Source organism: Protomyctophum parallelum, assembly GCF_964188405.1.
Source record: "Protomyctophum parallelum genome assembly, chromosome: 19".
In the NCBI taxonomy this organism is placed as follows: Eukaryota; Metazoa; Chordata; class Actinopteri; order Myctophiformes; family Myctophidae; genus Protomyctophum; species Protomyctophum parallelum.
In genome coordinates, this window is record NC_139717.1 from 27,235,804 (window position 1) to 27,259,387 (window position 23,584).

General features: G+C 43.4%; 1 protein-coding gene across 4 annotated transcripts; it reads left to right on the forward strand.

The window, feature by feature from the left end:
• The first annotated feature begins 186 nt into the window (after nucleotides 1-186).
• Nucleotides 187-23,305, forward strand: agbl5 (AGBL carboxypeptidase 5). 4 transcript variants are annotated; one of them, XM_083791061.1, is made up of 17 exons: nucleotides 187-307; nucleotides 5,392-5,615; nucleotides 6,568-6,739; nucleotides 7,517-7,683; nucleotides 8,422-8,602; nucleotides 8,840-9,018; nucleotides 9,621-10,149; nucleotides 10,715-10,884; nucleotides 12,550-12,685; nucleotides 13,167-13,384; nucleotides 14,204-14,442; nucleotides 16,327-16,506; nucleotides 20,281-20,423; nucleotides 21,270-21,322; nucleotides 21,499-21,674; nucleotides 21,894-22,021; nucleotides 22,105-23,305. In XM_083791061.1, the coding sequence occupies exons 2-17, from the start codon at nucleotides 5,422-5,424 to the stop codon at nucleotides 22,180-22,182; spliced, it is 2,943 nt and encodes a 980-aa protein (XP_083647187.1). In that variant the 5' UTR covers nucleotides 187-307; nucleotides 5,392-5,421; the 3' UTR covers nucleotides 22,183-23,305. The 4 variants fall into 4 exon arrangements, with proteins under 4 accessions (XP_083647187.1, XP_083647189.1, XP_083647190.1 ...); XM_083791062.1 differs by having other exon boundaries at nucleotides 222-307; nucleotides 5,353-5,615; XM_083791063.1 differs by lacking the exon at nucleotides 16,327-16,506.
• Nucleotides 23,306-23,584: the final 279 nt, after the last annotated feature.

Here is a 23,584-nt window from a genome sequence, read left to right on the forward strand (position 1 = left end):
AACGGAATTAGATGCCCCTCAGAAAAATACATCTATAAATTATATTTGTTTTATTTTGTTTTTTCTCTTTTCTGTGCAGTCTTCAGCCTCTATTGTGATGTCTGCAGTCACAGAAATCGATAGTTCATCAATGCTGGTGTAACGCGTGTTGAGAGCCAATAGCAGTAGGCGAATGAGTTGATGTCACTCGACTCCGCTGCTAAGTGGGTTTGTTTGGGTTTTTAAAGAGCCTGCTGGTCGTGGTCGTGAAGAAGGACGGGGAAAAATAATAATAATAGGAAAGATGGACATCGATCCAATCTGAACAGTAAGACCGACCAGATTTACGTGTTTTCAAAGCATGCACACATGATTATAGAGAAGGGAGACCGCAGACAAATATTCATATTTCCGTCGTGCTGTTTCTGTTTTGATAGCTTAGCTAAACACGGTTGCAACAATATAACATCCTGACTGATGATTTGGTTATGCGAGTGCATCAAAATGGACACATTAACACCGCGGATTATATACATGCCATGGACTTATTGTTATGACATTGAGCAGTGTCGTCTTCTCTTCTGTGACATGACAACCATCTTGTGTGACCCTTTAGAATCGGTTGATCCATTCTAATTTGTGTTGCCAGTGTAACGTTAGCCATAGATAGCTAGATAAATATCACCGATGCTTTTTGTTTGATCAGTCATGATCACGAAAGTCGAGCCAGTGCGAGGCTCTTCTGCGTGTGCGTGTGTGTGTGTGTGTGTGTGTGTGTGTGTGTGTGTGTGTGTGTGTGTGTGCGCGCGCGCACTTGCAAGGACAAGGTTTGATTGATTGATTGAAATATTTATTAACAGTTTGTAGAATTTACAGTACATTTTAAGCACAAACTCAATACAAAGACTGTCAACTGTGAGTGGACGACCCAATTAAGCATTACACTTGTTTACAACAGGGTCCACATTGTTCAATTCATCAAAACATTTAAAGACATACAAACATTTAGAGACATACAAATAGACATTTCTATGTAGCTAAAGAACTGAACAGGAATTCATCATATAGGAAGCAAAAAGGGAAAAGATACATATACAGTGAGGGGAAATGGGGCGGGGGGGGGGGGGGATTCAGATTTTACAGAGGCCAGTTTCGAATTGCAGCCATCCGTAGGTGCCCTTTGAGAGCGGTTTTGAAGGAGTCAAGGGATTCACATGTCTTAATGACTGTTGGTAGGGCGTTCCACATTTTGGTGGCATAGGAGCGAAAATAATTTAGTCCCTTGTTTGTGCCGAATCTGGGTTGTACATGGTTTGTTGCACTCCCTCTGGTGTTGTGGGTGTGGACTTCGTTTACATTAAGGAAGTATTTAGACAGGTACATGGGTATCTTGGTGGTGTATCGAATCTTGTGGACCAGACCCATTGCAAGATGCTGTACTCTGTCGTCGACCCTAAGCTATCCCAGCCTGTCAAAGTGGGCAGGGGTGAGGTGGGTTCGGGGGGTGAGGCCAAGTAGGAGCCTGACCAGTTTGTTTTGGGAGGTCTGGAGCCTTGTTTTAAGGGCCTTTGAGGTGCTGTGGTACCAAAAGGTGGATGCATAGTTAAAGAAACCTTGTACGAGGGCTCCTGTTAAGGTCTTTCTAGGTGTTTTTGCTGACCAGTGAGGAGATCCTGTAAAGGAATCTTGTTCTTTGATTGACTTTTTTGATTACGTTGGTGGCCATTTTATCACCGGAAAGATTGGCCTCCAGGATGGAACCTAGGAAAAACTGTTAACTGTGAGTGGACGACCCAATAAAGCATTACACTTGTTTACAAGAGGGTCCACCTTGTTCAATTCATCTAAACATTTAGAGATGTACAAATATACACACGTCACATGTCCACAGTAACAGTTGTTTTATTGACTTGTGCTTTCGTTTGAAATGTAGCCTACCCATTCTACATACTGTGAAATAAATCAATCAATCAAAAGATCATGTTTCGATGCTTGTATGTGTGTCGAGCGTGATGTGTTTATATGTGTCCTGTGTATCAATGTGCATATGTAATACACTCAGGATTTGTGTGTAGTATTTAGTTAGTAGTTTGTTTATTTTTAAATATGTTTATCGAAAATTTCAAATTAAAAGAGAATATATTAGGCTACCGAAGACATACAACAATCCCACCCCTGCAAGAAAACAAAAACACAAATACACATAATACCATTAGCATGCTATAACTTCAATTATGAATTTATTTTCATTAATAAACAAAATGAAAAGACTTTGTACATTGAACAGAATTTCACATATTACATACCAGTTAGACGCCCTGAGGGCGAGAAGCGACCTCGTCCTTCATATAAGGAGTGTGTCAGGGTTTGACAAGGTCAGATCAACAATATGGTATTAATTCTGTATTGGCCATATATGGAGCGTGTCACAAGGCGTAACTGACTGACGGGAGATGCAGGTTTGCATAGTAAAGTGCAACCTACGGCACTCATTGTGACCCCCCTGTGACCCTGGCTTTATGGCACAAAGAAGAACGTAACCCGTTTCCATTATGTAGAAAAGGCTTTCTCATCATACAGGTCTGTTGGGATAGGTCGCCATAGTTACACAATACTAGGTCAGACGACCACAGCACTGAACGCTTGGTACTCAATATGTGGAGCTAACTGACATACCTAAGTCTGCTTGGACTCCTTTTGTTGGGCATATGGAATCCCGAATCGATATACTCAATATATGGACTGACCCATAGCAACCTCACCGGGATGACGCAAGCACTGTAGGCAACAATATGAAAGGCAAGGGAATCTCAGACCCCAGAGAGCATACCACTGCTGGTATCTGGCCTTATACAACTAAGATACTCGGGCGACTACGAGGCCTTCCCACTGAGGAAGGAGGCAGGGACCCATAAGAGAAGATGTTTATGGCTCTAGTAGTAATTCTCAACCCGTTTAATTTCAAGGACCCCCCCCCCCATGCATTAGTCTATGGACCCCCATTTAAAGGCATTTCTTTCTTTTTTTATACCTATAATTTTTATCCCACGATTTTATAACCCATTTTTCACCCCTGTGTCAATTATCTAATGTGATCCTGGGCTCTACACACCCTCCGCCAACCTGGGGAGAGCAACGGACTTGAACTCATGCTTCCTTCATGCCTGAGTGTCCAAGTTGCTTAAAGGCATTTCTATAGGACTCCCAATTTATATTGTAAAATCACTTAATTTAAGAGTGTGCAAATGGAATTTGTACACTGGGAACCAAAGTGGGGTAAAAAAACACTGTTTTAGGGAGGCAAAATGTGTCCTGTCACCGCAGACCCCCTCCCCCTTTGGGCAACCAAAAAATACTACAATACTGAAAAAGAATATGAAGAAAATATGAAAGTATAATCAATCAATGTTTTTGTCAAATTATTGACTCATTTCAACATTCAACAGCAACATTAACAGCAAAATCGTGTTCAAGCATAGTGATGTCTCAACATGAGAGGACTTGCGAGGAGTTGCACTTGAAAATATCTATAACTGTGAATGGTAAATGGTAAATGGTGCATTTATATAGCGCCTTTATCCAAGGCGCTTTACAGAGATTGTGCATTACATTCACCCATTCACACACACATTCATACACTGATGGCAGCGGAAACCATGCAAGGAACCAACTAGCACATCGGGAGCAATTAGGGGTTCAAGTGTCTTGCTCAAGGACACTTCGACAGTAACTCTGGGGGAGCCCGGGTTCGAACTGGCAACCTTACGGTTACCATCCAGGCACTCTACCCCTGAGCCACCACCGCCCAGTAGTAGAATCGTAGTTCAGACCTTCAGTTAAATCTCTCAAACGCTAGGAGACAGACTATTTTAGGCGAGAGGTAACAGAGGTTGTCAGTCTACTATCTGGTTTAACATGATATGTAAATCAAATCATTGTCACAATTGACTCTTGTTCGCTTTACAATTTAGGCAATTTATTTTGCAGATGCTGTTAATCCAGAGCGACTTTTAGTAAGCAAGAATAACACAAGGCTCTCCCAGGGAAGTAGCCTATTAGAACGTTACGATCAGAAACACTGGTTTCAAAGAGATTGTACCTGCCAGGCAAGTAGGCTACAGGTGATGGCCCAAACTCCCACACCTGGCACCCTAGCTCTGGTCCATAGCCTTAAGGAAGGCCTTAAGGCTATGGACCAGAGCTACTGGCACCCCATAAGACAAATGAACCTCTGCCCCAAACTTTCCACAACGGCCTGTTATAGCGCCACCAGGAGGCCGCTTTGTGCAAAACAAGTTTTTGCACAGTACACCTACAGATTTTGTCCAAATCACGCAAATTGGTACACAGTCTCTCTAGAGCCATTCAACGAAACCGGTCTTTCAGATTTCTCACACTCCATCCTGATTGGTTAAGATTGGCTTCCAAAATTCACAGGAGTGCTCAGTTTCAAACAAAATGCTGCAAATCATGAGCACATCGCGTGATTTCCGTGAAATTGTGCACCCACATTCCCACTAGGCCGAGGACGAAATGCCACATGAACAATTTCAACTCAGACTCAAGGTGGCGCTATAACTGGCCGAAAAGTGTTTTTACCTCTAACTGCACGGATCTGTGGATAACTTTGTATGCCAACTCCCTAGAGGCCAAGGAAAAACCTTTGCCTGGAATTTTTCACATCTGCTCTTTATAGCGCCACCAGGAGGCCGACATATGTAAAACACATTTTCTATTATTACTCCTTCAGATTTTATCCAAATTTCACGCAAATCGGTATACACTATCTCCATAGTCATGTGATCAACACGGAGCGGCACCATTTCCCATCTTCCATCCTGATTGGCTAAGATTGGCTTCCAAAGCTCACACGATTCGTCCATTTCCAAAAAAGGCCACAAATCACAAACACAGTGTGCAATTTCCGTTAAATTATACACGCACATTTTCACTAGGCCGAGGACGACATGCCACCATTTTTCCTCAAAATCAGCCTCACGGTGGCGCTATAACAGGCCAATTCCTGTTTTTAGCTAGAACTGCATCGATCTGTATACAACTTATGTATGCACACATGGAAAAACATTGTACCTGCATCCCTCCAACACGAACCTCCGGCCCAAATCTTCCTCAACAGCCTGTTATAGCGCCACCATGAGGCCACAACCTGACCTGCCCTGGTGGAGACCTGTGCCGATTGGCACTTTGTCTAGTCTCTCTCTGTTGTCAGTCAGTGTTTTTCAAGGGGGGATGTCAGAGGTTCATTTGTGCTACCTCTACAGTAGAACCGTGCCTGCACAGTGTTTTCGCAGACCTCACCACACTTGCATTTTGCTGCTTGTACAAATCTAATTGGTTCTTGATTCTTGACAGGCAGTCTGTGTCCGACCCCAGGCTGGCATTGTACTTAAGGACCTGACGGGGACGAGGAGACCTGGAAGCATGGAGGCACGCTTCGGCAATGTGGTGTTCAGCTCCAACTTTGATTCAGGGAACCTGGCCCGTGTTGAGAAGGTGGAGCGGGGCAACTGCTCCCCGTCTGCAGACACACCCTCTGTCGGGAACACCCCCGACTACGATTTCAACGTGTGGACAAGGCCGGATTGTGCTGGGACGGAATACGAGAATGGAAACAGGTGATGAAATGAACCCTGAGGTTCATTATCCAAAAGCCTTTGACCTTTTTAATGATTTACGTCCGTGTCTGGTCGCTCCAACATCACCCATCACTAATGGGATTATTCAGCCACATTTTAAAGAAAGCATTTATTTCTTGTGCCATCACACTGACACAACAAATACGGATTGATACAAATGACTAATAATTAAATGAACAATAAAAAAAAGACTTGAAGTTGAATATTGCAAATATGTGGTTATCAAATTGCTATTGAGATATATCACCATCCGTGGGCTCTTGAGACATACCTACATACTTTGTCAAATAGTGTTTTTCATAAATTGTCATAGAACAAAGAAGTTGATTTAATTCTCTTATTTCACCAAGCTCACTGTCTTTGAGCTTCCTCAGTTCTAGTGTACCAATGTGTCAATGTATGTAGCAGCAAATAATACCTTGATCGCTATCTCTTGGATAGATCATACACAAGTACTGTATGAGTCAGAGTGACTGATACTTTTTGTATTTCTTGTCTATTGTACTGCTTAAATTTGACTGACAATCAATCCATAGAGTGGAATCAAATCTAATCCAATCTAAGGCCCACTTTTATACGAGAGAGGTCGCCAGAGAAAACGGCAAAGTCACAAGTTTGGAAACGGTTTGGAAGGTTTTTTCACTTTGTTGCGTTTTCACCTCCCGAAAATGCCGTTCTTGTCTAAAGGGAACTCGGCAAACGATACTTTATTTGGTCGTTTTCTATAAACACAGTTTTCGTCTAAAAGTGGCCTAATATTATGAGGTGCAATGCTTTGCCGATTCATTTCTCTGCCAGATCTAATGTCATTCATTTTGGGCCCAAAACAGTGCAGATCAAGAGACATGTTTTTGTACTGTATGTTCACTGCACATAGCCTGTTGTTGGAGCTCAATTATGATGATTTGTATGATGTGTCTTTGCATGGCAGGTCATGGTTTTACTTCAGCGTGCGCGGTGCCATGCCAGGGAAGGTGCTAAAGATCAATGTGAGGAACATGAACAAGCAGAGCAAACTGTACAGCCAGGGCATGACGCCACTGGTACGCACGCTACCTGGAAAAACGCGCTGGGAAAGGGTCCGCGACAGACCAACTTTTGAGGTACAAACTCACACCCACATCCACCCATGAATGACAAATTAACTGTTGATGTAAACAAAAAAGGGGGTCCAACTGGTCCATGCCTCACTGCCACAATCACTTTTAGTCATTTACCTCTTTTATTGCAAACTCACACCTAAAAGGCCACATAACCTAACACAATTTGAGATATTCACTGATTTTTTTTTAATTACCGATCTTGACCCGGACTCGAATCCAGAACCTTGCAAATATGTTTTAAGTGCACACACCAGTTAGCAACCACCATGGTGCTGCAATTGAGTGCCGAAGTCCTGACGTCACTCGCTCATCCCCTGGTTCCAAGGGGTTCGTGTGAAGTTTTTCTCTATGGAGAATAACATTTGGTCATCGTCTCAAGAAAATCGTCTCAAGAATTGTGGTCCAAAAATAATCAAACTCTCTGCGATATTGTCGGGGATGTGTCTCTGTATCGTTTATATTTGATATTTGATACAGTCTGTTTCTAGCAAAAATGTAACTAATTGGGCAGCAGTAACATTAGAGTTTTCAGAGTTGTCAGTTGATTTTTCATATCCATATGAGTGAAACCGCCGGGATGATTTGTTTATTTTTCAAACACAGTTCTTATATGAGATGATCTAAGATCCCTATGGGGTTTATAATAAATAAAAAGTACACGAACCCGTGGACTTAGTGCCCGCGATATTGACGTCAGACTTCGGTGCTCTATACTGAATATGTCGACTGTGTTTTTTTTCCTTTTCTTTTCTTATCATCTCTTCTTATGTCAAACAGATGGTGGACAACCAGTTCATCCTGTCGTTCACCCACCGGGTGTCGGAGGTGCGCGGGGCGACCACCTACTTCTCCTTCTGCTATCCGTTCTCCTACGGCGAGAACCAGGAGCTGCTGGGACGTCTGGACCAGAGCTACTCCAGTGGAGCCCAGCTCAGCCCTAACAGGTAGAACATAGGACTCTCGTTAACACACAGTGCTCAGTGCCTCATAAAACCGATGCTTTGGACGGCCGTCTCTCATTCATCTCTTTCTTTCTTTTATTCTCGTTTATCCTTTCACATTCTTTCTTTCATATCTCATTAAGACCTTGAATGCATTTGTGTCACCGTAGGTGCTTTTTTTATCAGTTTATTTTGGTTTTATAACAGCATGGATGTCAAGTCACAGGTTCACAGAATTCTTTTAACTTCAGATTTTAGTGTCAGTGACTCAGAGGTAACAAACAGGTTGTACAAAACATGCCCCTTCAAGACAAAAGAAAAACGTTTTCTCCCCTTCAAGTCCCAATTTAGTAAAGCCAATTCCCAATTCCCCAGCCTCTCTACAAGTACTCCATCTCTGCTAACCCCCACAATCAGTCATTGGGAGGGTGAAGAAAGCCTCAGGTCTCCTCCGATCACCGTAGGCGCTTTTAACCATTCTTTTAAACTTTAGCTATTGAAAAGTAGTAGATACAAGCTCATAGCGCAGCACTATAAGCATGTAGATCTGCTTTTTTTTTTTTTTTAATATGTGCAAATATTTGAATTTATAACTCAAATCTTGGCTTCTGGGGGTCCCTGGAACAAAATATTTTGAGATGGTGGTCGGCGGTCAAACACGGATTAGAAGACATTTGTAGAAACGACCTCAGGTCTAAATGGGTTAATATTGGTCCCTGGCTCTCTCTCCCTCCCTCCCAGCAGTGCACCAGAGAGCGTCTATTACCACAGGGAGGTGCTGTGCCACTCTCTGGATGGTAACCGGGTGGACCTGCTGACTGTGACCAACTGCAGCGGGATGCGGGAAGAGAGGGAGCCCCGACTGCCCAATCTATTTCCCGACAACAGCACCCTGCGGCCGCACCGCTTCCCTGGAAAACGGGTAAGAAAAACAAAAATAATTATTCCACCCTGTCTGAGGATATGCAAGCCTAACATAAAAAGTGAGACTGATAGGAATGCTGTGTGTGTGTGTGTGTGTGTGTGTGTGTGTGTGTGTGTGTGTGTGTGTGTGTGTGTGTGTGTGTGTGTGTGTGTGTGTGTGTGTGTGTGTGTGTGTGTGTGTGTGTGTGTGTGTGTGTGTGTGTGCGTGTGCGTGTGCGCGTGTGTTGTTGCGTAGGTGTTTTTCCTTAGCAGTCGTGTGCACCCTGGGGAGACTCCATCCTCGTTCGTCTTCAATGGTTTTCTCAGCTTCATCCTGAGGAGGGATGACCCGCGGGCTCATGCGCTCCGTAACATGTTTGTCTTCAAGCTTATTCCCATGCTCAATCCAGATGGGGTGGTCCGTGGCCACTACAGGTATGACACACGTGCATGCAGCAGGCGACATGCTTGCACGTCACACACTGCACTCACAACAATGAGTTGGTGTTGGCTAGACCTCACTCTCGCAGCAACTTATTAATATCCTCTTACCACGTGTCTCTCTTGGGACGACATTGTTCAGATGTCACATCACGTTTGATGTGACGAGTGTGTTCTTGTTAGTTTCTGTGTAATGTTTTCTCTGTCTGTGGGGTCAACTACATTTGTTTCCAGTAGTTCTACATTTTACAGGGTAGGTTGTTTGTCCCTCTGTTTCTTTCAGTTGGATCATGTTCAAAGTCAAACATGCATTATGTTAGTGACACCAGGAAGAGTAGCTGCTGTAACAGCAGGCTATAGTAAGCTAATGGGGATCAAATAAGAATAGTGTACTTGTACTGTTTAGCTAGTGTACTTTTGGGTTGTGGCCACCAAAATGGCAGAACGAAAACCAAGCACTGCCCAAATTGCAGAACACAACTAGATACAGCATATAGTAAGCATTTAGTGGACCGGTGGATCCAGTGTGTCAATGCACCATAAGGGTTTGACACCAAGTGACGCCTCTCAATTGTTCTCTCAACGTCTCTGTGCAGGACTGATTCCAGGGGTGTGAACCTGAACAGACAGTATCTGAACCCCAGCCCTGAACTGCACCCTTCCATTTATGCAGCCAAAGCACTGCTGCTCTACCACCACACTCACAACCGCCTGCGCAACATGCACTCTAACGCACACCCCAAGAGTCCCACGCTGACACCCACCATCCCCCTCGGCGCCAAGCCCACCAACCAGTCGCAAGCTCCTCCCCTAACTGCTCTGGAAATCACCCTGAACCAACGGAACACGGAGAAGGACACAAACCCCGCCCACCTGGAAGTCCCCATGGTAATGGCGGAGAATGCCTGGGTTGCTACAGTGACGTCAAAGGGGGACGGGAACCATTCGGCGGTCTCGTCGGAGACGGTGGCCCCGGTTAGTGTAGAGCTGTTGGCCCCACAGGAAGAGCAGCTGCCTATCCCGCCCCATGAGGGAGGAGTGGCCTATTATGTGGACTTACACGGTCACGCCTCAAAGCGGGGCTGCTTTATGTATGGAAACAACCTTCCTAATGAAAGCCAACAGGTGAAAAGCAGTTGATATTACAGTATTATTATAAAGTGTGTGTGTGTGTGTGTGTGTGTGTGTGTGTGTGTGTGTGTGTGTGTGTGTGTGTGTGTGTGTGTGTGTGTGTGTGTGTGTGTGTGTGTGTGTGTGTGTGTGTGTGTGTGTGTGTGTGTGTGTGTGTGTAAAAGTGTCACCAAGTATTTTCATATCAGGGGCAGGGAGTCCACCCAAACGTGCGTCCTGCCCACCCAATCAAATGTTTTATTTTTAGCCAATTGAGTTACTGTTGGTCAAAGAAGAAGATAGATGGATACAGATAAACTAATATGATGATGGCATAGTTTTCTATGCATTTCGGGGGGTTACGCGATTTGACCCCCCCGTGCATGTGCAGGGAATATGTGCTGCCCAACCTGGGTCGCTGCTGGAATCAGTTAGTCTTTCCTGTTAATAATAATGATCATGTTGCCAGCCCACCCTCCTTTGCTGGTTAAAGTTGTAACAAAGATCCATGGTCCCATATTTATTTCTCCTACGCAGTAGGGGTGGTGGGACATTTACCTGAACTCTTCATTATTTGCAGGTAGAGAACATGCTCTACCCGAGGCTGATCGCCGTGAACGCTGCACACTTTGACTTCCAAGGCTGCAACTTCTCAGAGAAGAACATGTACGCCCGGGACAAGAGGGACGGCCAGTCGAAAGAGGGCAGCGGGCGAGTGGCTATTCACAAGGCCATAGGGCTGTTGCACAGGTCAGAGATCACATGACGCACACACACACAGAGCAGGCCCGGTGCGGTACCACGGGGGTGCCAGAGGGGGAAACTTCAATTAAAGTTTATTCTTCAAGACTTTGAAGAGTCTGTAATCTATTTACAGACTGAACAATATATAGGCTTGTGCCAATGACATTAATTTGCAAAGCTCTTATCAGGTTTCAGCAGAATACCCACAACATTCAGTTTTTGGATTGCAGTTTAAGTTCCTGTGACAAAGGCTTAGACTAAAGCTGTAAGTTTCTATCTCACACAGCTCTGGTGGAAGCCAACCGACATGTACAGTATTTACCAAACAGACAGGGGAACCTCATTCTTTGGATAACAAAACTTAAATACTGCTTGCCATGCATTTCTAAGACAGACACAGCAGAGATTGACTACTTTTCCGGTGTCTCTTGCTGTCACTTTACTGTGGGCTCAGACTCACTGCAAAAACAGAAAAGAAAGTGGGCTTTTCAGGTTCACAGGCAATCGAATTAGGCCAATTAGAAACGGGTACATTCCACACAAACCTGCTGACGTAAATAGAGTGGCGACAAGGGAAGTCCAAAATTCTTGATCATGTCAATCATGTAGACATGAGTCAGTTCCTGGAAGACCTCTGGTGGGCCATTTGAATGTATTATCGCGAGAGACAGAACAGACAGAACTGCCATTTTTGGTCGTTAGTAATCAAGAAATGCATCACTTTATCATTAACTTTTAAAATGTGCTAATATTGAGTGTGAATATATTGAGTGTGAACAATTAATGTTAAAAAACTTGCAAAGGAATCCGTCATAACCTGTGTTCATGGTCACTTCTCCATTGGAATTAAGACCTACGTCTCGGATCCTGAACCCATGTGACACTAGTCTCACGTTGCCAGACTGTTGTTGCAATTTTCAAGTGGAGCCCCCTTGCCACTTCCGTTTCGCCTTTACAGTCACGCAAATGTATCCTTTTATAAATAGAAATCACCTAAGCATGTATAGCTTGTTGCTTAGCAGAAATGGAAAATATAAATAAACGATAAAGATATTTTAAAATATATTTTCGTGAACGGAAATGGCAGCTTCCTTACTCGGATTTCGGGAGGTTTAGTTCCAGACTCTATACAGCATTCGGAGATTGTGGAATAGTTGTCTGGCTACGCGAGACTAATGTGACACAGATACATGAAATCAAAGTTGGGATTGGTGCACCCGGGGTGCTCTGTGTTCATTCAGAAATTCAGAGAGTCGGAGCATTCGGAAAGTCAGTGCACACTGACCGCTCCGAATGAAAAGATATACATTTTTGGAAAAATGGCAAAATTCAGTTGTTGCAGCTTGAGTACCAAACAAGTCTAGGCAGTATTAAGATGTAACAATACAAGTTGTAATTGTGCTAGTATACATGGGATGAATTAATTTATCATTAATTTAAAAAGATGAAAATGGCAACATTAGATAATGAGACTCTACTCTGACCGTTGAATCAGAAATTTAGAATGCTCAAATCCAGAGTGCTCTGAAATGGGAGTGTATTTTAAAAGACACCCCTTGTCTTTCTCTCTCACTTTCACATTGTCTCTCTCTCTCTCTCTCTCTCTCTCTCTCTCTCTCTCTCTCTCTCTCTCTCTCTCTCTCTCTCTCTCATTTTGCTTCGTCCTTGCAGTTACACATTGGAGTGTAACTACAACACAGGAAGAACAATGAATACCATCCCGCCTGCCTGCCATGACAATGGACGGGCAACGCCCCCACCTCCTCCCTCCTTCCCCCCCAAATACACCCCCGAAATATTTGAACAGGTGGGTGTGTTTGGAATCGCACGCACGCACGCACGCACGCACGCACGCACGCACGCACGCACGCACGCACGCACGCACGCACGCACACACACACACACACACACACACACACACACACACACACACACACACACACACACACACACACACACACACACACACACACACACAGTTAATCATGCAGTATAGAACACAAGCTAAGAGTTGCTAAGCAATGCATAAGCAGAGCAGTTATTTAAACCTGTTCTTTCGTCATAGCACTCTCCGTCCTATGATCCCTGCTTTTCTGTCCTCATTTAACAATTTTCCTCTGCAATTTCAGTTCGTCCTGAGTCTTTGGTAATATTGGTAACAACATCCTGTGGGAATTCACTTATGATCCTTCTAGCCAAAGAGCACCAAAATTGCCAGACACACACTTAATTGAAGTAAAGAATACATTTATATACATGTGTGTTGCGTGTACGTGTGTATGTTCCAGGTGGGTCGCGCCGTGGCCATCTCAGCCCTGGACATGGTGGAATGCAACCCCTGGCCTCGGCTCGTGCTGTCGGAGCACAGTTCCCTGACGAATCTCCGAGCCTGGATCCTTAAACACGTCCGCAACACCAAGGGCCTCAGCACACACGTACACGCCCCGCCCCCTCCCAGGATACACCACGGCGGCAGCAAGGCGTCGCCGCCAAAGACCTTCAACAAGTGGGTTCGCAACAATGTCCGTGCACGTTTAACGCACGTGCTGAGATGTGTTAATGTTGTTTCGGGATTTGTTTTCACAGTGTGCCCAGGGTTTGTCTGCTGAGAGATATTACACGTAGGGAGTAGATGGTAGTACAGTAGGTGTCATGTCAATACTAGGCATGTAACGATATATCGTATATCGATATATATCGATATTAATCCCGATGATATGAATCGATTCATTGAAATAAAAAAATCGATTTTCAAAAAATAAGTATTCAAGTGCTTTTGGAGAGAAATGATAGTCACTTTCAGTAGTAGAGCACTGTAGAGGGGAGCTGTGTGTGTCTGTGACTGTGCCCAGGTGATGATGGTCGTTGATGCTCATCAAGGAAGGCAATTATGTTATGTCAAAAGTAATGCTACTTCTTTTGCAATGTAGTTAAATAAAAAATAAATCTCAGGGGGGAAGATAAATTATATAAAATTAAAAAACTGTACTTTTTCTTTAAAAAATATTTTTTAATATCATGAAAAATCGTATCGTGATACGAATCGTATCGTGAGTTGAGTGAATCGTTACATGCCTAGTTAATACCATTATTGGGAAGGCTGTCCTAGACTTTTTATTACTTTTTATTTGTTTATTGTGTATTTCTTTGCAGGTTTCAGCACCAAGTTTAAGTTACCGGTACTGTGTTACGGAGTAGAGTTCATTTATTTAGTTAGTTGAATGCTCTTTTGAAAAACAATTTTAGCTTCATAATGCAATTGCTAATTCAAGTACTTTTTGAATTGTGTGCGTGTGTGTTTGTACGACTGTGCGTGTGCGTGTAGCTCTCTGTCTGGCTCGGCATCGGAGAACACCCTGAGTCGTGTTCGCTGCAACAGCCACAGCAGCAGCAGCCAGACGCCCTCCCCGAAGATCCACTCCTCTCCCAGCTTCACCTTCGGCTGTCCCCCGTCGCGCACGCACGTGCACCCGCACGTGCACCCGCACGCACACCATCACAGCAGCAACAGTACCGCGCACGCCGGCGTCCGCGGGGGCAACAAGCCACTTGGACCAGTCAGAGGTAAGACACTCTGCTCTGTCACGTCTCCTTCCCTTCACTCTTGTCATGAAGGTTTATGGAGGCTGATGGCTGCTTGTGTTGGCCTTCGCTGGTGAAGCGCTGCACGCGAGCTCAACGCTAGATTGATATGTTAACGATGATGTGTGTATCTGTGTGCTGATTGGCTACATGTGTTGCTGTGGCGGTGATGTATAATGGCAGTCCAGCGCCTGGTTATGTTTCGGTTGATTTTTAGGACAGGCTAACACGCGGGCGAATGACTTCACCTTCACTAAAGGCTGATTTATTATACATGGTTGCACACCGTGTTGAGCACCGAAAATGGTTGATATACAAGTTCACAGCACATGATTGGCTTGTAGATGGGAAGTATAAATCAGCTAATCAGGCATAACATCCTCTAACCTCAGCATGCCCCCTGCATTAGTGTAGCAAATTTTGATTTAGTTGTAGTCATAGTCTTTTGAAATAAAATTCCATTTCGTTTCATAGTCATCTGAAATGTTTTAGTGTTAGTCTAGTTTTAGTCGACTTAATATCATACGATTTTAGTCGACTAAATCTACAGTTGATTTTGTCAACTTTGGCATGCCTTGATAGCGTCGTAATGCCTGATTCTACACTTGGTTACACTTTGAAAATAGCAGATCTACAAGCTTGTAGATTTTCAGAGTGCAACCAAGCATAAGATGACTTGTCTTTTAGTTTCTACAGGTAAATTGGTCCCTCTCTAGCATTTTAGTCTAGTTCTTACATTTTTCATCATTGAGGTGAGACCTGTTGCGATGCCAGATTCAGGTGAAACCGATTAAGCTTCGCAGCTTTAAACTGCAGTTGTGTCAGAAATACATCCACTAAGAACGCAAATATAATGAGGCAATAAAGTTTAAAGTAATTACTTTTAGAAATTAGATCAGTTTGTAGGTCAACTGTATGAATGAGGCATCACCAAATTCATAGTTGATGTAAAATATTTGTGGCGCATTTTCACATTGTTTATTTACCACACTCCCGGAGTGTAAGGGCATTATTTGATCTGAGTGATCAGAAACAGGCAAGATTAATCTAAATCAAAATACACCAGCCTGCATGGTGGCATGGGTCTACAAGTATGCATAAGTTAATGCCGAAATTGCTTTGAACATTGTGTTCAATTTTGTGAGAGCTAACACGTTGCTTGCCAAGGCAAAACAAAGCGAGATATAATATTAATAGCAGAATTGTCCTGAATGAGCCATCTTATGTATTTGACCTGCTAAAAACACATTCCATAGGACTCAGTGATACCCGCCACCTCGTTGACAACTTCTATTATTTCTTTCCCCCATTTTTTAAATAATAATTAATAATACTACATTTTTCCTGGTGCCAGCTACCACCACGCGTTGCCATACTCCATCTCTCTACAGTGGCCTCTCTTAAATAAATATCAATATTGAATATTGGGGTGAAGGGTAGCTTCGACTAGAAGCACCTGTGCGTGCGTGCATCCCCTGCATGTCGTGTGTGTGTGTGTGTGTGTGTGTAGTGTGTGCCCATAGATATTAAAAGAAAATAGATGCCTCATTGGTCGCTGCAGTTCGTTGGAGCCATGTGTATCTTATTGTAAGGAGGAAGTCAAGCGGAAGTGCAGAAGCCACTCAAGTGACTACTGGCCAATCACAGCGTGTCCTTTCTGGGACTTCCGGGGCTTTATTGGCATGAGAAACAAATGTTTACATTGTCTCTGATTGGCCTACCGAACGTCCCCTTCTGTGACACGTGCGCTATGCTTCCTAGGAAAGCTCAAGTAATCTCGGGAAAGCTTGCCTCCTCTCGAGATACACACGCCCCAGAGCCGAAGGACCTTTTTATGTCTGTGTGTGTGCCTCTCTCTCTGTGTAGATGCTAAGAGTCAAGAGAAGAGACGTCCCACCCACCACCGGTCCATCCTCCGGTCTCCTAGCAACAGCCACACCCCCACCCGCCCCCCACTCTCACCCCCCTCCTCCTCTTCCTCCTCCTCCTCCTCGTCGGTGTGCGCAGCGGGCGGCTGCCCCCTCCCGGCCTCTGTCAGTATGGCAGGTCTGTACTCCCTCCAGCCCCCGAGCCTGTCTGCCCTGCTCCCCTCACTGCAGGCTCTGGCCCGCCCTAGGCAGCTCCTCCAGGGCAGGGCTGCCAGCTCTCCAACTGGGCCCACCCAGGACTGAATATTTGTGCGTGTGCGTGTGCGTGTGCGTGTGCGTGTGCGTGTGTGTGTGTGTGTGTGTGTGTGTGTGTGTGTGTGTGTGTGTGTGTGTGTGTGTGTGTGTGTGTGTGAGTGCGTGCTTGCACGTGCGTGAACAAACTTGGTGCTAGCCTAACTGTTGTACATTCCTTTGATTTCCTTTTTTCTGTAAATAGCAGTTCAAGCAGACGAGGCCAGTGTGCTAGCCTAGCTAAAATAGAGACTGCACTTTGAACCGGGCTATGAAGAAGCACTGCACAGCCCAACACTAGAAACTGATGCCAATGCATTCACAAGCACAGATCAAAGCTTGTAGCCAAATCATATAAGCTAGGATGCTAAGTTACAGCATACCGTAAGTCTTTCTTTGGGGAAAAAAAGAAAGTATTTGAGCCCTCCCACACTACTACTTTTTTTACTTGTCCTGTTACTTGAAGCACATTCGTTTTTTACTTAATCTGGAGGCTTCACACCAGCAAATTGCGTTGTTGTTCACACTACAAGGCATATTGGTTAATGACACTAAATTGGACTGGATATGCTCTAGTCTAGAATATTTTTCACCTTCCAGAAAATTTAGACCACGTTCTTTTTGCAGTGTAAATGTATGATTTGCCGTTATGGATAAATTAGTTATAGTCATAGTTCTGGAGACTGTGTGTTATGTCAAGTCAGCCCTTGTCCAGGTTGTGAAGTTATTGAAGGTGTCATGGTGGCCATAGCGCTGTCATACAAACATCATGGTGAAGTAGGGCTGGGCAATACTGTATATGGATATTATATGGATATCATTTGTCAAAAGGATACAGGTCTAGTGTGCACCTAAACCTTGTGGGAAGTTTGGGAACCTCAATGTCAAATTGGCTGTTTCTTTCCAAAAAGTAAATATAAATAAGTAATAAATGGTCAGAAGGAAACATACATGATTACATGGTCAAGTGTACATGATTTTAACATGCATGGTACATGTACTATCGTGTACCGTTCGACCTCTTGTTTATCCCCAAATAACTATTACAGGTTTTGTAGGAATTTGTTGAAATATTGGGCCTAAATGTGCAAAATATTTGGCCCCTCATTTGTAAAGTAAAAGTAGACCGATCATATATAAAATATAAAATAAATAAACATTTTAAAGAATGGAGCCCAATGTTCTCAGGGGCCCACCGCACATAACAAATCTACAAGCTTACATACGTGTGGTGAACATCTATGACATCTATGTGAAGCATTAGTCTACTGTATTTGTGCATGGTTGTAATTATGTGTGACAGAGAGAGATCCTATGAAGCAGCAGTTATTATGGCCATGGCGTTTGATAAATAATATACAGTAGATATAATTAGATATAATAATTAGGTTGGGTCCAGTCAGTGTACCTACAGTTATTTCTTTACTAAGCTGGTGTTCGGGAGTGTTTATAATTTAAATCTACTATCTATATATATATATAATTTTACATTTTATTTAATTTTTTATGCCAATGAGAAGTATAATATGTTTTTATTCCTACTTTATTTTATTATTATTATTTTTTTTACTATATGTGTTTCCTGGTATGTTGTACGCTTGTAACCATTGAATTGAGATTGCTGGCGGTATCTGTGGACCATGAGGACGTAGTTCAGGATTGTATGCTGTGGTTGTTTAACTTTATTTATACTTTGTTGACTGGTGTCCCACACCTTTTTTCTCTCAACACGAACTCTCCTTGCAAAAAGCTATTTTCGCCTCCCAGGATAGATATGCAGATTCATGAGGTTAAAGGCAAACTAGTGCATCTTGTGGTTGGTGGTATTTGAAGAGACTCCACCAGATTTATACTAATTATAGTTTTGTTTCTAATTCGGCTCATCTGCCACTCATCTCAGATCTTGATGAGATGTAAAGGGCACAGAGATTTGATGGACCTAAGCGGAGGTTTGGCTGTGTAGCAGAGATGGATTACAGTCACAGTCGTAATATGTCCCCCAGAATATCATCTGACCAGCAAATGCACCAGACCAGGTAGCGAATGGAGCATCGTTCAGATGAACTGTAAAATCTGGAGTGTTCACACATAGCTTTACTGTGTAGCACCATACCAGTCCGATTGGTCCGTTTCATGAGTGATGACATTTATTCTGTTATGTAGCTGTTGTCTGGCCCTGTGATGTGATTTGTATTGTAGCAATGGTGTGCTGTCTCTGTCTGCATTGCTTTGCTGTTATGAACAGTGGGCGTTTTGAGTGCCCAGCCCTCATCTTGGCCAGGAACTCTGAGTTTTGAGGCAGTCTGATTGATGCTTTCTTCCTGTATGCATGGCATACAGGGATGGTCACACCAAAGTGTTTTTGGAGCCTTGGCCCTCGGGCAACTTTACACTACCTATGAGGATGGATTCTGCCAATGCTTCTCAATGGGGATGGGGTTTCTTCCATTTTGCGGTGACATCTGCTTTGACTGAATATCTATAGTATGTACACTTACAAGTGATGATAATGTCAACACAAGATATAAAACCACAGCTTCTAATATTTCAATCATGAATTAGGATTAATCTTCTGACTGATATTCATCATGTACTATTGCCCATTACCCACTGCATACCTCATAGTAGCATGAGCTTTCAGTTCATGACCAACATCTCAGTAACTATGGACACTAATAGACTTATGTACAATGACACTGTGAACGTTTGTGTCTCTTTCTTGGTTGTTAGAGACTATTTGCTCAATTCAGAATAACGGGAATATGGGGTGGAAACATGTGCATAGTCACATTCTTACTCTTGTGCTCTTCGATTCACTCCTTAATCCTAATTACAGTGTCTGATTTTCAATCAGTTAATTTGGGAAATGTGTTATTTAGGCTTTATTCCTTGTCAAGAATCTTGGCATTTCCTTTGACCTGGTGCTTCTATACCTGACTATGATTGTGTTTGTCTGTATGGATATATCCTCCAACCAGTGTACTGATGTCTGTTTACCCTGCTTTCTCTCTCTCTATTTAATCTCCAATTAAAACTATCCCTCTGTGGAGAAACTTAAATTAAAATGTGTGTGGGGACCTTTCGTCTCTACTGACTCCACATCTGTTTGTGTTGTGTGTGTGTGTGTGTGTGTGTGTGTGTGCGTGCGTGTGTGTGCACTGTGCACATGTGCGTATGTGTTCAGTTGTTTTCCTGTCTATCCCACAAGTAACGTACACAAAACTATAAACAAAATTACTTATGATTCATCCCTTGCAGCTTTCATCTATAGCAAATGTAATAGCCGCTGCCTGTTATGCCTAATTATGTATACTCCGAGGCACGATGGTGTCACTTGCCGGAAGGAACAAATCTGTCAATCAATCATGCATCGGAATATAAATTGAGCTTCATGTTCTATTATGTTTTCTGCTACTCAGGCAGAGTGCTATATTGCAACATCTTCCCCTCAGGCAGGACATTGTACAGTGACATCCATCCATAGGCACATTTAGGCCAATTAATTGCATAATTCACTTGCACTAATACTTCCAATTTCCATATTTTTATAAAACACTATGCATGTGTCATGGATTGTGTGCTTCATCTTTCTTCTCTCTCTCTCTCCCTCCCTCCCTCCCTGGTTGTGATGTACTGTGCTCCTCTCTGGTCGGCATGCCAGGCCTCAGCTGTCCGGATGTCCAGAGTGGAGGCTCCAGTCCGGTGGGTGGGCCCAGGAGGGTGTTCCCCATGCGCTCTGGGAAAGGGGGGAGATTAGGGCGGAGTCTTACATTCACACATCAACCTCCAGAGCCACGTGCAAAGGTCAGATTGTCTGGGCAACTCACACACACTCGAGGAAACAGCCATGAAGCAACACATTTTGTGCACAAGACGTCCACAGACGTCGTGGGAATTACTGTATGCGGTGCCCAGGACGTCTGTGGACGTCTTTGAAAAAAAAAAAAAAAAATTTTGTTGTGATTTTCATAAAGAAATTAAAGAAATGACAAAAATAACATTGGACACCCTGGGTCACTATTTTGAAAGTGTTGTGTGGGCACACAAAGCGTATGACGATGATGATTATGCACCAATGTATTGGCCACATAATCGGTGTTGCAGTTATCGGTCAATTACGGTATCGACAAATGAAACTGATGTTTATCTGTTGTTGATAAGCATACATTTTGAATTGGCTGTGTTGGTTATCTGCAGTCTACCAAGCTGTAGATTCTGAACATTTACTTCTTCTATTGAATATGTATTTGTTTCTCTGGCACAAAAGGGGGAAATAAAAACAACAAAAACTTTATTTAAACATCCATATCGGTGCGATTCCTATATATATATATATATATATATACTGTACTGTAAAGTTGTGGTTTTGTCCCGACCCGACCCTTTGGTGTGGTTTGGGCTTTACACCCCAAATCATCATATATACAGTTAATGTGTGTGTGTGTGTGTGTGTTAGGCTGCGCAACAGTGACACTTGGTTGTGAAAACCAACCAAACGCTATTTCGTGCTCGGACAGACCCAGACAGGGACACAGGGACACACATAGCTGTCTATAGGAGTGGTTGTAAACGCCACATCACCATAAGCAGTATGTGTTTTTGCTCATGTGCATGTTTAACCTTTCTTTTACTCTTGTCTCTCTGATGCAGACTCCAAAAACTCCGGGACCAGATCACATCCTTGCCTCCATTGAGTTCAGCAAGTTAGTATAATATGTAATAAGTCTATATGAGTATATTCAAGTTTTATGAACACATGATACAGGAGGGAAAATACATCTGCAGTCTCCCCCAAGTGACTGAAAATTGTTAATTACAAATGCTAATAATTAATTATGGGTGGAAATCTAATTATTATACCTGTCCGTCGTCTGACCAGGTGTGAGCTGCAGCCTCGGGCGAGTCGCATCCCCATCAGGAGAGCGGGGTCAACTGAAACCCCTCCCACACATGACACAAACACTTCCCCTTCTAGCAATAATCCTACATATGAGGATACCATGAAGGTCTGGAGACTCATCAAACCTGACCTTCGCAGACACTTGTCATTGTCAGGCATGTACACACACACACCCCAAATATAACCTGTTCCTGCACATAACACATGTCAGTGACAGTTTCACACTGAAAATAGCAGTGTCTAAAGTCTAATATCAATGCTTAAAACATAAGATAACAACTGATTTTGAGTCTTTCCTCCTAGTGCACTTCCTTCCTTATCCTAAACATAAAATACAACTATACAGTGACTTATTGTCTCCTTTCACTGTGCAGGTGTATCTGGAAATGAGGGTCCTATACAATTAACTTCTAAAGCTCTGAACTGTACAGACAGGAGTTTCCTCTGTCAAGGAGATTCTATCATAGATGCCGCACCAGAGAAAGAGAAACAACGGCAACAGGTGAAAATTGGCAAACTCACCAGACAAAGTTCAACTCAAATAAAAGTACATCTTGACCAGGCTCACTCTTGTTCCTCTCTTAGGTTGAAGGGACTCCACTCATCTCACTGTCTGCGCCTGTGAATGTGTGTGAAACGTCGCCTCTGTGTGGAGAGGCATGAGAACTGCAATTCACCACTCTCCTAAATCAGCACCCTCTTGCGGCTTAAGCCCAGGCGTCCACACCTGCTACTAGTTGAAAGTATTATCACCGGTTTGCAACTGGTCATTCCAGACCACTGCAATTGCTTGCAAGTTGCGACTAGGTGCATTGGAGTCATGGAGTGGACTGGCCTTTAAATGCTACAAATACAGTGTGAAATATGTATCTGATATCCAAGATAATTCTGAGAGCAGGGAGAAGATTGGTCCACATTACATAACCATTACTTTTCCAGAAAGGGCTGTCATACATGCTCTTAAAGCAATGCTTCACTTGAGTCACTTCACATTCATGTGCATATTCCCCCCCTGGGACCAGAACATGGGAATATCCAGTGCTGAACAACTCTATGTGGGTGGGGGGTTAAGTGCCTTTGCTCAAGGGTACCACAAGAGCAGTTGTTGAGGGAGGAGCCATCAATTAATTTACCCCAACCAGATTTTCCCAGCTGGTCTGAGACTCAAAACTGTATAGCTTCTGAGGCAAAGAAGCAACCAGGTGCTCAGGAGGTGTGCAGGTATAGGGAAAGGTGCTCCTGGGATCAATCGGGATAACACATCTATATAGAACAAAGCGGAGATCCGGGCACACTTAATGTTAAGGAGGAAAACTTTGTTGAATAAAGTTTTCCTATTCCTGTTCTATATAGCTGTATAGCTTGATTGAAAGCCTCTAACGTTTTGGCTTCCACTGCCGAAGTTCTATCCCTGTTTGTTCCTTTATTGCAATTCCTGCCTCTACTTCTCTACCAGTTCATGTCATAAATGCACTGACCAGTTTCACTGTTTTGCACTGCTATCTACCCATTAATCCAGCACATGAAAGACGTACCGGTAAGCACCCTAGCACCTTTTTAATTGTAAATACAAAAAATGTTTTATTGTAATTTGTATTTTAGAAGAATGTGTGCAAGTGATCATGTTTCCTTTGTGCTACAAGTCTGTGTGTAAAACTAACTTTGTATTGTACATCTGTTACCCGTCACATTACTGGAGCTTTATATTCACAACACGCTGATACTGTATAACAGCAGGTCTGATAAAGTACTGTAATAGGATTGTAGTATAACTATTGTGTGTGTTGTGTTGCTGTCAATTATAAACAAGCATATCATGGACTGACATTTTCTCAACATGAATAAAACAAGTCACGATATCACGGTCAACTCATTTCAGCCATCCTTACCCTCTTATGGCCTTTTCAGACGGGGAGTGACTGACGCGCCTAGTAATTTATTTTCAATGAGAGGCCTGCGTTTATTTAGGACGTGCGGAGAAGTTGAGGGGCAAGCGTATTTTCACGGGCGCTGTCCCATTCAATTGTCTCAGATCGGTGAACCAATATTATCCAGTGCTTGAGCA

Coding starts and splice junctions, on each gene's coding strand:
- agbl5 (XM_083791061.1), top strand. CDS start 5,422: ATGGAGGCACGCTTCGGCAATGTGGTGTTCAGCTCCAACTTTGATTCA. Junction 6,740..7,516: donor GCGACAGACCAACTTTTGAG/GTACAAACTCAC, acceptor TATGTCAAACAG/ATGGTGGACAACCAGTTCAT. Junction 9,019..9,620: donor GTGGTCCGTGGCCACTACAG/GTATGACACACG, acceptor GTCTCTGTGCAG/GACTGATTCCAGGGGTGTGA.